The sequence below is a fragment of the Triturus cristatus genome, chromosome 5_1, assembly GCF_964204655.1.
Source record: "Triturus cristatus chromosome 5_1, aTriCri1.1, whole genome shotgun sequence".
NCBI classification, from domain to species: Eukaryota; Metazoa; Chordata; class Amphibia; order Caudata; family Salamandridae; genus Triturus; species Triturus cristatus.
The window spans coordinates 83,623,860-83,641,250 of NC_140587.1; the positions used below are offsets into that span (position 1 = coordinate 83,623,860).

The 17,391-nt window shown below is 43.8% G+C and overlaps 1 protein-coding gene across 4 annotated transcripts in view; it reads left to right on the forward strand.

The window, feature by feature from the left end:
- LOC146830264 (acetylserotonin O-methyltransferase-like) overlaps positions 1 to 17,391 on the forward strand; it is an 856,304-nt gene that overhangs the window by 5,131 nt on the left and 833,782 nt on the right. For 2 of the 4 annotated variants that reach the window (XM_085604461.1, XM_085604465.1), the window contains exons 1-3: positions 1,100 to 1,197; positions 1,780 to 1,913; positions 9,774 to 9,917. In XM_085604461.1, the coding sequence (XP_085460587.1) occupies positions 9,777 to 9,917 (141 nt within the window). In that variant the 5' untranslated portion in view covers positions 1,100 to 1,197; positions 1,780 to 1,913; positions 9,774 to 9,776. Of the gene's footprint in view, positions 1 to 1,099; positions 1,198 to 1,779; positions 1,914 to 9,773; positions 9,918 to 17,391 lie in introns of those variants that run through there. The other 2 variants (XM_085604462.1, XM_085604463.1) reach the window with 2 other exon arrangements.

Consider the following 17,391-nt stretch of genomic DNA (forward strand, 5'->3'; position numbering starts at 1 on the left):
GGCAGAGAGTTCAGAACGAGATTGTCTGAAAACAAATCTGCGATCAGAACTGGAAAAAGACAAGCACCTATGCTAAGTCATTTTTTGGATTTCCATCATAATGAGAAGGAACTTCAGTGGGTGATTTTGGAGAAAATCATTCCGAAGCTGGACGGGATACAGATAAAGTAAGAAAGGATAGAGAATCCTTCTGGATTTTCTATTTTGATACAGTTCGAAGTGGTCTGAACGAAGAAATCGTGTGGTTAGTCACATAATTCCCCCATTACATATTCCGTCCACCTTTCAGAACTATAATCTTCAGAAGTGGCACTTTGTGTTTTCTTCAAATGTATTTTAAGCTCAGTAAACCACCACATGAGCGTATAACAAAGAACATCTTATTTTCCTGTTTCCTCAATACTTATATTTTGATTTCTTTTGATTAAATCCTCACTCGTCCTTCGAGGTTTATGGCCTTTGTTCATTCCCTTCAATGTGGCTGTCTTTTTGATGGGCTGAGAGTCATTTCGAATGGACTAGTCACGCGCAACTTCGCGAGTGTATTCCCTACCTCCCATCAACTGTCCATGCTACAATATTTTGGCTGTAACTTCGCGAGTGCATTCTTTACCTTACATTTTTTGTCCACGTCATAATATTTTGGCTGTTACGGGTGTTATACACCTTCGCAGATGCTGTTATGATCTTCGCTTCAACAATAAACAATACTGCCAGTATGCACAGTGATATATACTTGGCCTTTTAAGGCAGCCTTTTCCTAGATATTTCATCACTATTAGGTGTTCACGTCTCTAAATTATAGCGGTTTCGGGAGGTAATCACCTCATTACTTACCACTTTTGTCCTTAAAATAAATTCCGTTGTAATTAATATCTATATTCTCGATCCGTAAAATTATTCACTATTATCTGCTTGTCATTAGTTCTTAATAAATCTATTGTATTACGCAGACTACTTGCTTATGACGCCTTAAGACCCCCTGGGACAGCTTAACACTACAATATGGCGCCCGTATTTCCAAGTATTTTCCAACGGATCACAGGACTCTTTCACGTGACCCCTTTGGAAACCTCGTGATTTTTCTTTGGCGAATCAATATACACAGCTATATTTAAAAACCGTTGTAGCTCAACTAGTTTCGATGAACTTCCCTATGGCGATGCGTGATTTAGACTGATATACTGCAGCAACCAGGTAAGCCCCGCAGCATCTGGCGGAGATGGGAGGAATCGCATTTCATTTATTTGTTTGTACCTTGCGATCTACAGATAAGCTTGGCGTCCGTAGCTAGTTTATAACTTTCTCGAAATAGCGATCATTGGAGCTACGCGTGTATTCAATACCTTCTGCTTTGCTAATGACACTTAGTCTCTTGGTGTATTCGTGCAGTTTGCAATACATTTTTTAAGTTTAGCCAAGTATGCTCGTAAACATAGGAGGGGCAACTCGGTGAACATTATAGAACAAAGCTTTTTTCCAACTGTTCCCTGACTGGTTGTGTCTAGTATCTTTGACGGTCATTTCATTACTTTATCAACTAATTAGGAGAATCTCTCTGTAGATTCTGTACAGGCCGTGTTTAGTTTCTGCGAGGCGGTCGACAATGACGGCTAATCTGACAGAATGGTGGTTAGGTGTATTTTAAAATCTGCATATTTCAATCTAGTGTTGTCATTCCTTCTAAGGCAACAGAATTCTAAATCGTTAGAATTAATACTTTACATAGTGCTTGAAAATAATAGTAATGTACTGAGTATAGGCTTGTTTGTGTTACAGTTGCCCAGCAGCAGCGAGATTTGACTGCTCTGCCCACAGATAAACAGCTAACTTCGTGGAACTTAAAAGATGTTGGAGAGTTCGTTACACGCAGATTGACTAGCATAATTCTCTATCCCCCCAAATACAATAGGGTAAGCATTCCTTTGTGTTTTATACGTAGTCGGCAATAATAAACATTAAAAAAAAATGTTTCCGTAATTTAATGCATTCCAATTATACGTTGCTTTTTTGCTCAGGCGCAGACTGATCTTTGGTGAACTAGAGATACAGGATTGCTCCTGATATTGCCAATGCGACTAGTCTTCTAGTTGATTTATTCTGTTGTTTGCACCTCAGGTAGCTTTTTTAAGAACATTCTTTCCTTATATTCCTTTGTCTACTATGGCCCAATTCTATGTCAACTTACAGGTGAAGGTTCTATTTTCTTTCTCTTTTTTTCACCTTTCTAACACTTGTCCATTCCGTTAAAACACGTTGGGTTTGCAGCACGTTCGAGGTGACTCTTGATGAAGTGACTGTGGATTTACCTTGGATCTATGAAGTCCAATTTATTGTTTAAAGTGTCTTCCTGCCTTATTCTAAATTGTTGCATTTAATTCTCTACAGATACCCCCCTCAATTCTAGGGCTTTTGCCCCTCTTTTTGGTGGCCCTGAAGAAGGTGGCCTTCCACCGAAACGCGCGTAGGCCTATCCTACCAATCTAGAGGAAAGGTCCCAAGAGATCCAGCACCATCAGAAAACAACTGTTCTAGTGGCTGTCTCTCTCCTTTCACAATCTTGTAGGACCGTGTTCAGCCTTGGAATGTTTTTTGCTATTTTAATAGTATGAGTATGACTGATGTATGATTGAGTATGGTTGAGAGTATGATGAGAGATTTTTTGGGTTATATTAGTGGCGGGGGTACTCACTTTTAAAAATAGGTTATTTTTCTCTGTGTCTTAGATGGTCTAATGAATATGTATGTTTATAGTATATTAAATATTTGATGTTACCACTTAAGTAGAATTTATTAAATTGAAAAAAGTGAAAAAATAAAATGACTACTAAATAATACCGTATATTGTATGTATCCTTAATTATTCCATTCTGGTTAGCAGGAGAGCACTTGTATAGGTCTCTGTTAAAAGCAATATAGGTCCTGAAAGAGGTTTTTTGATTGTTTTCTTTTGCCCTCATCCCCCCTTCTCTTGGACCTTTAGTAACCTTAGGGGGGGCCTTCTTCTTAGATATACTCCTACACTGCCCGAACACCACTGCACTGACCTAAACTCTGAAACACCACCCCCAGCATGACCCCCTACACTGCCTGAACACCACTGCTCTAAACCCTGAAACACCACCCCCTGCACAACCCCCGACACTGCCTGAACACCACTGCACTGCCCTAAACCCTTAAACACCACCCCCAGCACAAACCCCTACACTGCCCGAACACCACTGCACTGCACTAAACCCTGAAACACCACCCCCCAACAAGACCCCCTAAACTGCCCAAACACCACTGCGCTGACCTAAACCCTGGAACACCACCCCCAGCAAGACCCCCTACACTGCCCGAACACCACTGCACTGCCCTAAACCCTGAAACACCACCCCTGCATGACTCCCTACACTGCCGGAAACCACTGCACTGCACTAAACCCTGAAACACCACACTCTAAATGACCCCCTTCACTGCCCGAACAACACTGCACTGCCCTAAACCCTGAAACACCATCCCCAGAATGACCCCCTACACTGCCTGAACACCGCTGCTCTGCCCTAAACCCTGAAACACCACCCCTAGCAAGACCCCTACATTGCCCTAACACCACTGCCCTAAACCCTGATACACCACCCCCAGCAAGACCCCCAACACTGCCCGAACACCACTGCACTGCCCTAAACCCTGAAACACCACCCCCTGCATGACCCCCTACACTGCCCAAACTCCAATGCACTGCCCTAAACCCTGAAACACCACCCCTGCACGACACCCTACACTGCCCGAACACCACTGCACTACCCTAAAACCTGAAACACCAGCCCCAGCACAACCCCCTACACTGCCTGAACACAACTGCTCTGCCCTAAACCCTGAAACACCAGCCCCAGCAAGACCCCCTACACTGCCCGAACACCACTGCACTGCCCTAAACCCTGAAACACCAGCCCCCGCATGACACCCTACACTGCCCGAACACCACTGCCCTAAACCCTGAAACACCACCCCCAGCAAGACACCCTAGACTGCCCGAACACCACTGAGCTGCCCTAAACCCTGAAACACCACCCGCAGCAAGACCCCCTATACTGCCCGAACACCACTGCCCTAAACCCTGAAACACCACCCCCAGCAAGACCCCCAACACTGCCCGAACACCACTGCACTGCCCTAACCCCTGATACACCACCCCCTGCATGACCCCCTACACTGCCCGAACACCATTGCAATGACCTAAACCCTGAAACACCACCCCCTGCACGACCCCCTACACTGCCCGAACACCATTGCACTGCCCTAAACCCTGAAACACCACCCCCCTGCATGACCCCCTACTCTGTCCGAATACCACTGCACTGCCCTAAACCCTGAAACACCCCCCCCAGCAAGACCCCTACACTGCCCAAACACCACTGCCCTATACCCTGAAACAGCACCCCCAGCAAGACCTCCTACACTGCCCGAACACCACTGCACTGACCTAAACTCTGGAACACCACCCCCAGCAAGACCCGCTGCACTGCCCGAAGAACACCGCACTGCCCTAAACCCTGAATCACCCCCCCAGAATGACCCTCTACTCTGCCCGAACACCACTGCTCTGCCCTAAACCCTAATACACCACCCCAGCAAGTCCCCCTACACTGCCCAAACACCACTGCACTGCCTTAAACCCTGAAACCGCACCCCCAGCAAGACCTCCTACACTGCCCGAACACCACTGCACTGCCCTAAACCCTGAAACACCACCCCCAGCAAGACCCCCTACACTGCCTGAACACCACTGCCCTAAACCCTGAAACACCACCACCAGCAAGACAACCAACACTGCCCGAAAACCACTGCACTGCCCTAAACCCTGAAACACCACCCCCAGCAAGACCCCCTACACTGCCTGAACACCACTGCACTGCCCTAAACCCTGAAACACCACCCCCAGCAAGACCCCCTACACTGCCGGAACACCACTGCAAAATCCTAAATCCTGAAACACCACCCACTGCATGACCCTCTACACTGGCCGAACACCACTGCACTGCCCTAAACCCTGAAACAAACCCCCAGCACAACCCCCTACACTGCCCGAAGACCACTGCACTGCCCTAAACCCTGAAACACCACCCCCCTGCATGACCCCATACACTGTACGAATACCACTGCACTGCCCTAAACCCTGAACCACCTCCCCCAGCAAGACCCCCTACACTGCCCGAACACCACTGCCCTATACCCTGAAATGCACCCCCAGCAAGACCTCCTACACTGCCCGAACACCACTGCACTGACCTAAACCCTGGAACACCACCCCCAGCAAGACCCCGACACTGCCCAAACACCACTGCCTCGAACTCTGAAACACCACCCCTAGCAAGACCCCCAACACTGCCTGAACACTACTGCACTGCCCTAAACCCTGATGCACCACCCCTGCAAGACCCCCTACACTGCCCGAACACCACTGCAATGACCTAAACCCTGAAACACCACCCCCTGCATGACCCCCTACACTGCCCGAACACCACTGCACTGCCCTAAACCCTGAAACACCACCCCCCTGCATGACCCCATACACTGTCCAAATACCACTGTACTGCCCTAAACCCTGAAACACCTCCCCCAGCAAGACCCCCTACACTGCCCAAACACCACTGCCCTATACCCTGAAATGCACCCCCAGCAAGACCTCCTACACTGCCTGAACACCACTGCACTGACCTAAACCCTGGAACACCACCCCCAGCAAGACCCTCTATACTGCCCAAACACCACTGCCCCAAACTCTGAAACACCACCCCCAGCAAGACACCCCTACACTGCCCTAAAACCACTGCACTGCCCTAAACCCTGAAACACCTCCCCCCAGCAAGACCCCCTACACTGCCCGAACACCACTGCCCTAAACCCTGAAACACCATCCCCAGCAAGACCCCCAACACTGCCTGAATACCACTGCACTGCCCTAAAGCCTGAAACACCACTACCAGCAAGACCCCCGACACTGCACGAACACCACTGCACTGCCCTAAACCCTGAAACACCACCCCCAGCTAGACCCCCTACACTGCCCGAACCCCACTGCCCAAAACCCTGAAACACCACCCCCAGCAAGACCCCCTACACCGCCAGAAAACCACTGCACTAACCTGAAACACCACCCCCAGCAAGACCCCCTACACTGCCCAAACACCACTGCACTGCCCTAAACCACCACCCCCAGCACGACCCCCTACACTGCCCGAACACCACTGCTCTGCATTAAACCCTAAAACACCACAACCAGCACGACCACCTACACTGCCCAAACACTACTGCACTACCCTAAACCTTAAAACACCACACCCAGCACCACCCCCTACACTACGTAAAAACCACTTAACTGCCCTAAACCCTGAAACTCCAGCCCCAGCACGACCCAAGCCCGAACACCACTGCCCTGCCCTAAACCCTGAAACACTAGACCCAGCACGACACCCTACACTGCCCGAACACCACTGCCCTGCCCTAAACCCTGAAACACCAGCACAACCCCCTACACTGCCCGAACACCAGTGCTCTGCCAAGGAGGAGCAGGGGCCCCACCAACAAATTATGAAAGCGTTGTGATGGGGCTGCAAGAAGCACAGCCCCCCACGCTGGTGAACATTTTTTAAAAACTGAGTGTTCTTGAATGCATGACTTCAGGAGAATCATTTTGAAAGCACTTTATTACATTTCTGAAACTGTGTAGTTTTGAAGTTCATTTATTCATCGAAGGAACCACCAACTAGTCAGCTTGCCAGTCAGCCATGGAATGGATGATCTCTGACATTCCCATGGAGATCATAACATTCCAAGCCTGAGCTGGCATTCTTGAAGAAATAGCAAACCAACACATGAATAAGGAAATTGCAACACACTTCAAGCTGGAGCTGTATGCTCTTCAACTGAAGGTAAGGGAGCCTTGAGATTTGGTTCTATGGCTGTATTTTGTGGCCTCAAGGGTGTTAAAGAAAGACTCAAAGACATATTTATGGTTCTTTAGAAAAAACATGCTTTATTTAAAATATTTTTGGACAATTAGTTTTGTGCATTGCCATCTGTGTAATTATAAGGAATACTTTGGGACATGGTTATTGAAAAATTATTGTGATAACCTTTTCACAAAGCCTCCACTGTATATGGGTTGATGTGCTGACCCCATGCCAAAACCAATAGGCCTGTCTTTTTATATTTTGGTGTTCTGACCCTTTGACAGAGCCAGTAGGAGTGCCTTAATTAAAATGACATGATATTATAACTTATGTTAAAAAACCTCAGACATTTACTGAAAAAACATAAAGGTTAAAGGGACATTATAGTGAGGTGAAAATGTCAGTTAAAACAAATTTTAGACTAAACAAAAAACTGAAATTCCCCATTTAGTTTAACTGAATTAACTATATCTCGCACCCCTGCCATGCACACTATTGTCATATCGACACAATATGTGAGGTCATAAGCATTGTATGCCTAGGAGGTGAGTTATAGTTACAAAGGTTAACTGTACCCGGTGGATTTCAGTGTTTCTTTGAGTTTAGAGTTTAAAAACTCTACCTGATGTTTGGGAGGCACATGGGACCCCTTACCCACTTTCAGAGGGGCGCACACAAGGGGCATAGTGACTGTATGCCACCTCTTTGTGGACTAATCTCAGTGCACCTCCAAATGCTCTCTTTGCCCCTTCACCTGCATCCATAATACAGCACAAGTGCAGAGGCAAAATGTTTCCCTAATTTGCATGGGGGTACAACCACAGGGAAACTAGAGCACACCCCTTTAAGATTGCCCTGGTACTACATGTACTGTATAATGTTTGCTTGCTGTTGGGGGGGCGTGGCTAGCACCCGAAGAAGATGGCGGCAAGTCTGTAGCTCTCCCGTGTCGGTGGAAGTGGAGGCGGCTAGTACGCGACACCTTCTGAGCTTTTGGACGCAGAATTGGAGCAGCAGCTAGCGGAAGATATGCGGCGCTGCGGAAATCCTTTCACATGGTGATTGATGGCTTGTAGGAGCTCTTATTCTACTTTTTCTTGCGGGCTGAGGCGCGGTTCTGTAACGGTGACGGCCGCCATCTTGTGTGCGCTCGGTAACGGAGCGCTCCTCATATGCCGGTCACAATGCTCACTGCCTGTCACTCCTGCATTTTTTAAAACGCTACAGAGGCGCCCGCCTATCAGGGCATCATTTGACTTATATTTTCATATTTATTTATTTTTTCCTGCTTTTTGATGCTTTATTAATCATTATTCTGTGAAGCCTTGTTTGAAAAATTTACCTCAGTGCTGACCTATTCGCTTCGTTCTCTCATGCCACAAAGCTGCCCTGCATTACTGGAGTTTCATTATTTACATTGTCAAAATTCTGCTTGCACTCTCTAAGGTGATTACTTACCTGATATGCATTGCACTTGTGAACCAAATGAAGGTGGTGTTGCTGTCTGTGGATGCCTACTCCTCTCCATGACATAAAGCTGGCCTCGCATAACTTGTGCTACCCTGTTTTGGATACGCCATTGTAGTCTACACCTTATGGTCTCTTACTATTTTCTGCCACCAGTTACGACATGCTCCTTTTGTATACATGTTTTGTTCCATCCTACTGAGGAATTGAATACTAAGGTATAGCAACTTGATACTTCATTTTTACTGATCTTCCATCTACGGCTTTGTTTCCACTTATGGGAAGACTGACTAAGGGCCTTTTCAATCCAAATCTTCAATGTGCAAATTTCTAATTCATAAGAGTTCCCGCTACAGTTGTCTCTTCATGGAGGACTCGTCGAGCACTTTGTCTAAGGGCGGGTCGACATCTAATTCAACGCTCTCCTCTGAAACCACCAAGGCGCCAAGCAAGCGGTTAAAGAAGGATAATCCTTCTCCTCCCAAACAATCTGACTCAGTCACAATGGACTTGTTGCTCGAAGAAATCCGGGCCTTCCGTACTTTTGTTGAAGAAACTAATTCCAAGCTACAGACTCTCACTGATCAATGGTCAAGTGTGGAGGATTGTGTCACAGCATTAGAACAAAATGTTGATTCCTTAAATTCTTCTACTTATAAAGTGGACTCCTTATGTTCACAAGTCTCCATGCTCCATAAGCAAATTGAAAATTTGGAAAATAGGAATAGGAGAAAAAATCTTCGAGTTTATGGTTTGCCTGAAGGAACGGAAGGATCGGACCCAATTGCCTTCTTTAAATCCTTCATCCCAAAGGTTCTCAAATTACCGGATGATACTTCCCTCAATATTCAAAGAGCTCATCGGTTGGGTCCGTTATCACCTCTTTCGTCATCCTCTATAGCAAAGAGACCGAGGGGAGTGATCCTATATTTTTTGGAGTACACTGACTTGCTCAAAATTTTATCTGCGGCTAGGGCAATGAATCGCATTACCTGGTCAGGGAGTTCCTTATTCTTTTCTGAAGACAATGCCAAGTCAACCTCTGATCGTCGCAAAGAATTCCTTTCACTGAGACCACAGCTCTGTTCTATAGGCGCACGATATGGCCTTTTTCACCCTTGCCTATTTAAAGTGACTATTAACAACAAAACCACTTCCTATGATGATCCAGTAAAATTGAAAAGTTTCCTATACTCGTACAATGCTGATTGCATGTACACGTCTTCATCGCGTACTAAATAGACATTTTGGATTTTGAAATGCCTTTGTTCTTGTTGTGTGCTTTAGATTTATTGTCATTTGGTACTTACGCATGTTTCCATTAATATTGTCCCATTAATATAACTAACCTCCTTTTTTTCCTTACAGGTTATGTTTTCGTGTCACTCCTGTCCTCATGTTCCACTGTACGTTGGTTCCACCCTCCCTCCCGCCTTCCCGCTTGGGTCCTGGACACGTCATTGTTCCGTGTGGCCTCACACCCCTCCACCTCTCGTTTGTCTTGGATTACATGTAAGTCTTTAATTGTCTTACGTTTTTATGTCTTTTGTATTGCATTTCTTCTCTTCTACCTTATCTTTGCTTTGACAGCTCTCTTTTGTTGTCCTTCTACCTTAACAAGACTCTTCTTTCTATGCTCCTCTTCTACATTTTAAATGATGTTTACTCATTTCTATTTCTTTTCTTCCTCTTTTCACTGTTCCTCTCATTTGACTCACTTTCTATATAATTGGTTTAAAGTTTGGTGCTGTTTGGCTTGTTTAGAGAGTTGCTGCAATTGTTGTTTATCACTTATCTACAGTTTTGTTTTATGTCATTGAAACTTATTTCGTGGAATGTTAGAGGTTTACATTCCCCTATTAAAAGACAGAGAGTTTGAGCTCATTTGGCCAAATTGGGAGCGGATATAGCATGTTTACAAGAATCTCACTTGACGGCTGAGGAATCTGTTAAATTAAAGAGAGCTTGGGTGAGGGAGGTATTTTTTTCCCCGGGTGATGGCAAATGTAATGGAGTTATTACCCTATGCCGCAAATCCCTTCCTATCAAAGTATTATCACAATGTGCAGACAAGGAATGTAGATGGCTACTTGTTAAATTAATGGTGGGTAGTGCTCCAGTCTCTTTGTTGAATATTTATGCACCCACAGCTGGAGATGCCTCCTTCTGAACTTCCCTGGCCCAACACAATGTTTCGATGATAATTTTATTCTTGCAGGAGATTGTAATGAAGTCCTTGACCCTTTTTTAGATCGAAGTTCGCCAATCCCCTATGCTCCTCGTAAATCACATAAATTCTTCATACATGCTATTAAACAATACAAGATTATAGATGCTTGGAGGCTTTGTAATCCTACACTGAGGGAAAATTCTTACTACTCTCCAATTCATCACACCCAATCACGACTAGACTATTTTTTTATATCTCATAACATATCGCAATCTTTGGTAGCAGCAGATATTGGATCTATTCTAATATCTGATCATGCTCCTGTTACTATTCAACTGGATGTTTTGCAGAAACCTAATCTCTCTCGAAAATGGCGTTTTAACAATGCTCTACTTTTGGATGCCACATTCACATCATCTTTTGTTTCCTTTTTTAATGAATATTTCCTCCTCAATCAATCGGATACTTTGCCTTTTCAGGTAATCTGGGATGCTTTCAAAGAGTCCGCTAGGGATTTTATTATTCGATATGTATCTAGGAAGCGGAAAAAGGCACAAGAAATCACCAACGCCCTTTTGGCCAAAATAAAGAGATTGGAGCACTCTTACTACTCCTCTAAGTCACAACTCTGTTTGTCTGAACTTATAAATGCTAAATTTCAATTTAACCCCTTCGCTGCCAGGCCTTTTCCCCCTCCTGTGCCAAGCCTTTTTTTGGCTATTTGGGGTAGTGCGCGCTTAGGCCCCTGTAACTTTTTGACCACATTAGGTATCCACGCCAAATTTGCGTCCTTTTCTTCCAACATCATGGGGATTCTAAAGATACTCAGGGTTTGTGGATTCTCCTAGAGGGTCACAGAAATGAGCCAAAATACAGCAAAATTTGTTTTTTTTTCAGAAAAATGGGAAAAATGGGCTGCAAATGAAAGCATCTGGGTTTTTCCCTGCATATGTTATCAAAAAAGGGTTTGTGGGGTTGAAATCACCATTTTCCCAGCTTTTCGGGGATACCAGACTTTTGTCAGAAACCCAACATTTTTTACACATTTTTGGCATTTTTCTGGGACATAGCCTATTTTTGCTATTTTTTTTGTGCTTTTGACCTCCTTCCAGTTAATGGCAAAAATGGGTACAAAAGCAATAATGGATCCTGGAAAGCTATACATTTTCGAGAAGAAGATAAAATTCTGAATTCAGCAAGGGGTCATTTGGGTAGATCCATCAAGGTTTTATTATAGAAACAAACAGTTAAATATAGGATAAATTGAAAATTAGTTGAAAAAACAGTCTTTTGTGTCAATGTTTTCACCTGTAACTTCTTCTAATTATGACAGCTCTTTGAAAGCAATATACCGTTGCATCCACTGGACATTACTGGTTGTGGGTATATATAGGACTTGTAGGTTCGCCAAGAACCCGGCGAGCCCAGAGCCAAAAACTAAGCAGCAACTTGCAATGGTTTTTTATTATGTACCGGGTATATAGTAATTATTCTGTAAAAAAGTGTACATGGAAAAATCGGTATGAAAGACACCTATGTATTTCTGAAATGGGAACAAAATAGTTTAGAAACAGTAGATATTTGCACATTTCTGAAATTGGGAATACTCATACTAGCATGAGAATTATCAGTCATTTTTTAGAATGACTTATTTTTTACACAATGTCTTTCATTTGGAAGGCAGAAATGCATCAAAAGTCAATAGATAATAACAGTTCCTTTACAAATCTGAATTACCCTAAGTCTCCCGATAAAAATGGTACCTCACTTGTGTGTGTAGGCATAGTGCCCGCGACAGGAAATGGCGCAAAACGCAACATGGTCACAACTCAATATCGCAGTGAAAATTTACCCTTTTTTGGCAAAGTGCCTAGCTCTAGTTTTTTAACCCTAGCTCTGCGGGCACCTTGGGAAACCTAGCAAACCTATACATTTTTGAAAACTAGACACCCAGGGAAATCCAGGATGGGGTGACTTGACTGCTTCCCGCCAGGGTCTGTTACCCAGAATCCCTTGCAAACCTAAAACATTGCCAAAAAAACACATTTTCCCCACATTTCTGTCATGGAAAGTTCCGGAATCTGCGTGGATCCACAAATTTCCACCCACCTCGCGTTCCCCAAAGTCTTACGAGAAAAACGGTACCTCACTTGTGTGGGTCGGCCTAGTGCCCGCGACAGGAAACGGCGCAAAACGCAACGTGGTCACATCTCAATTTCGCAGTGAAAAATGACCCTTTTTTGGCAAAATGACTAGCTGTAGTTTTTGATTCCTAGCTCTGCGGGCACCTTGGGAAACCTAGCAAACCTATACATTTTTGAAAAGTAGACACCCAGGGGAATCCAGGATGGGGTGGCTTGACTGCCTCCCACCAGGGTCTGTTACCCAGAATCCCTTGCACACCTAAAAAATTGTCAAAAAAAACACATTTCCCCCACATTTCTGTAGTGGAAAGTTCTGGAATCTGCGTGGATCCACAAATTTCCACCCACCCCGCGTTCCCCAAAGTCTTACGAGAAAAACGGTACCTCACTTGTGTGGGTTGGCCTAGTGCCCGCGACAGAAAATGGCGCAAAACGTAGTGAGGTAACATCAAAATTGCCTATCTCAAAACCACCTGGTTGTGCAAGGGGGGTCACTTGGGTTTTTGGCCCGGTGCTTGGCAGCCATCTAGGGAAACCTACCAAACCCATACCTTTATGAAAACTAGACACCCGGGGGCTTCCAGGGAGGTATGGCTTGCGTGGATCCCCCAACGTTTCCTTACCCAGAATCCCCTGCAAACCTCAATTTTAGCTGAAAAAATAAATTTTTTCACACATTTTTGTGTGGGAAAGTCGTGGCATCACCGGGCTCGCTCAAATTTCCCACCTTCCAGCGTTCCCCTGGGTCTCCCGGTGAAAATGCTGCCTCACTTGTGTGGGAGGCCCAAGTACCCGCGACAGGCAAGGGCCCAAACCGTAGTGATGCGACATCAAAATTGCCGATCTCAAAACCACCTGGTTTTGCAAGGGGGGTCACCTGGGTCTTTGGCCCGGTGCTCGGCGGCCATCTATGGAAACCTACCAAACCCATACATTTCTGAAAACTAGACACCCGGGGGCTTCCAGGGAGGTATGGCTTGCGTGGATCCCCCAACGTTTCCTTACCCAGAATCCCCTGCAAACCTCAATTTTAGCTGAAAAAATCACTTTTTGTCACACATTTTTGTGTGGGAAAGTTGTGGCATCACCGGGCTCACTCAAATTTCCCACCTCCCAGCGTTCCCCTGGGTCTTCACGGTAAAAATGGTGCCTCACTTGTGTGGGAGGCCCAAGTTCCCGCGACAGGCAAGGGCCCAAAACGTAGTGAGGTGACATCAAAATTGCCTATCTCAAAACCACCTGGTTTTGCAAGGGGGGTCACCTGGGTTTTTGGCCCGGTGCTCGGCGGCCATCTAGGGTAACCTACCAAACCCATACATTTCTGAAAACTAGACACCCGGGGGCTCCCAGGGAGGTATGGCTTGCATGGATCCCCCAACGTTTCCTTACCCAGAATCCCCCGCAAACCTCAATTTTAGCTGGTCTCGTCATGGGCACAGCGCGACTGTGCTCCATGATGAGACCATCTCATCATGGGCACAGAAGGGGTTAACAAGGATACAAATAATAATTCCTCTAACTTCTTGCTGAAGTCCAGTGCAAAATGTTATGGTGGCCAGAATAAAGCTGGTAAACTTTTAGCTAATTTTTTTAAGGTAAAGCATAATAAACTTAATATAGAATCTATCTTTGATCATAACCATATATTGAAGTTCAAAGATGAGGATATCCTAAACGAATTTCTTCAATTTTACAAAACATTGTATGCATCCGAAACCCCTTCCTCTGACCATTCTTTTGCTCACTTCTTTTCTAACATTCACCACACTTCTGCTTCACGCCCAGATCTTTCACTTTTAGAATTAGACCTTATACAAACGGAACTTCTTACTGCTTTACACACACTTAAAAAGGACAAAGCACCTGGCCCAGACGGTTTTACTGTCGAATTCTTCACTCATTTTGCACATTTACTGAGCCCCAAACTACATGCTCTCATAACTGCTTTCTTACAATCAGGCGGGTCTTCTGGATCTTTTTCTGATGCACTTATTTGCCTCATACCTAAAGATGGTAAGGATCCACAATACTGTAAAAACTATCGACCTATTTCTTTGGTTAATATTGTTTATAAAAAAATGTCAAAAGCCCTAGCCTTATGTCTGGAATCTCACCTACCTGACCTCTTAGGAACAGAACAATCTGGTTTCGTCAAGGGATGACTCATTACAGACAATACCCGTTTATTTTTTGATGTCCTGTCCAAAGCCTCACACATTTCACACTCATTAGCTGCAATAGCTCTAGATGCAGAGAAAGCATTCGACAGAGTTGAATGGCCTTATCTTTTTCATGCACTTAAATGGTTTGGCCTCGGCCCATGAATTATTGCTTTGATTTCTATTTTGTATTCTAATCCGAGAGCGGCTGTTTGTGCAAATGGTGGTATATCTTCCTATTTTCCGCTTGGTAGAGGTGTTAGGCAAGGTTATCCACTTTCTCCATTTCTTTTTAATCTTGCCCTAGAACCTTTTTTGTTAAGGATCCGTCAAAATGATAATATCCATGGTTTCACTTTCAAAGAGACTAACATTAAGATGGCAGCTTAAGCTGATGATGTTCTTTTATTTCTCTCACATCCCTAAATTTCCCTCCGTGCCTTTTTGGAAGAGGTTGAGTCTTTTGCTTCAGTCTCTGGATATAAATTAAATAGAGATAAATGGGAAATTCTTCCTCTAACAAAATACACTTTTAAAGCTGACTTTACCACTTCAGGTTTCACATGGAGCCCCCAATTCATTAAATATTTAGGTATGCATTTTACCCCCTCAATCTCAGGCACAATATCACATTGTATGGAAAATTGCACACTTAGGTTGTCCTCACTGACATCGAAATGGCATCCTTTGTACTTGTCGTGGTGGGGTCGCCTAGATACTATTAAGATGATGTTATCTCCTATATTCTTATATACAATTTCTAATATCCCTCTGTCTATCCCCTTAAAATACTTTAAGAAATTCAACTCCATTTTGTCCTCTTTTCTATGGAATAAGAAAAAATCACGTATGTCTATCTCAAAACTAATTTGCCCAAAATCAGAAGGTGGGGTAAATTTCCCTGATTTTCCTACTTATCATAAGTCCTTTTCATTACATCAAGCCTCGAGATGGCTCTCTGAATCTTTTATCAATTGTCCTCTTTGGGCCACGCTTGAACAGTCCTTTCTTTCCCCATTCTCATTTCAGGAATATTTACACGCAAACCACAATCTATATCTACTCCTGTAATTAAACACACCTCTAAGATTTTGTCATTTGTCTCCTCCTCCACATTTCTTAACTCTACCATATGGCACAACATTTATATTTTAATAAATAATAAACCTATATTTTGGAAGTCTTGGAGACAACGTGGCTTGATTTGGGTACACCAACTATTTGTGCAGGACGAGATTATGTCCTTTTCTCAGCCAAGGGACTCCTTTCATTTGCCTGCATCTTTTCACTTTAGATATACCAAGATGCATCCCTAAATTACACAGTCTCTTCTCACTCTGCCCCTTGTGAACCGTCCTTTGTAGGGAAACTGCACACTCTTTTAGTTAAACACTCTAAGGCCTCGACCATATATAAACTCTTACATAGCTCCTTCACTCCGAGAGAAAAATCTAAAATAGAATTGTCTTGGGAACAAGACTTAGAAGTCTCTTGGCCTGTGGAATTTTCGGACAGAATTTGACTTAAACTCAGGAAATCCTCTAGAGCTGCGAACACTATACAGACACTTTTTTTTGTATATAATAGGCTCCTGCTTTCCCCCCTCATTCTCGCTGCAAGGTACTCTGACCTCTCGGATGCATGTTGGACTTGTTCAACCCCACGTGCTGATTTATATCATTTACTTTTCACATGTACACCTGTTCACAGTTTATGGGGAAAGGTCTGGTCTCAAATTAATTTGATTTTTGGTTACTCTCACCCTTTTTCTGCCACACATATCTTTTTAGGCAGCTTATCTTCTATTTGGACAGAGTGTAGTTCCAATGCAAACATCATAGACTTGCTGCTGGCAGTTGCCTTTCAGCAAATAACTAAGAATTGGAAAGACTTTACTAAACTGTCATATCACGCATGGTGGTATGCTGTCTGTTATAATCACAGACTAGACACTACTTTTGTTTACCCATCACACATGGCATCCAAACGTTTGAACTTATGGTAGCCTGTTACAATATTTATTGATACAAGTGCTCAACGCTTTAAATTCTTCAACCCCTCTCAACAAGAAGTAACTAAACCTCCATGAATCCTCCCTTACTGCTTTCATACGAGTTATTTATGTTTTACTTTGCAAATGCACATTTTATTATAAATTGCAGTTCTCTTATGTTTTACCGAATCTTTACGAATCATTGTTAATCTTTTCTCATATATCATAGTTGTTTGACTTACATTGTTACCCTTCTTGTTTATCAATAATTGATTGGTTTTTATATATGACATTTATCTTTTTTTTCTTTTTCTTTTTCATTCGTTTCTTTTTGTATTTTCTGTATTGATATTTTCCTTTGCCTCAGTAAACTTACTCTTTGAACTTAATGTTTGCTTGCTGCTAATTTACCTGATTTTTATATAACACTATCGATTTTTGCACTTTTTTATGTACTGTTTGATGAGCATTTTGGCTCACTTGGTTTTATTGGTTGTGCTTTTTAGGTCTCGCCTGAGCC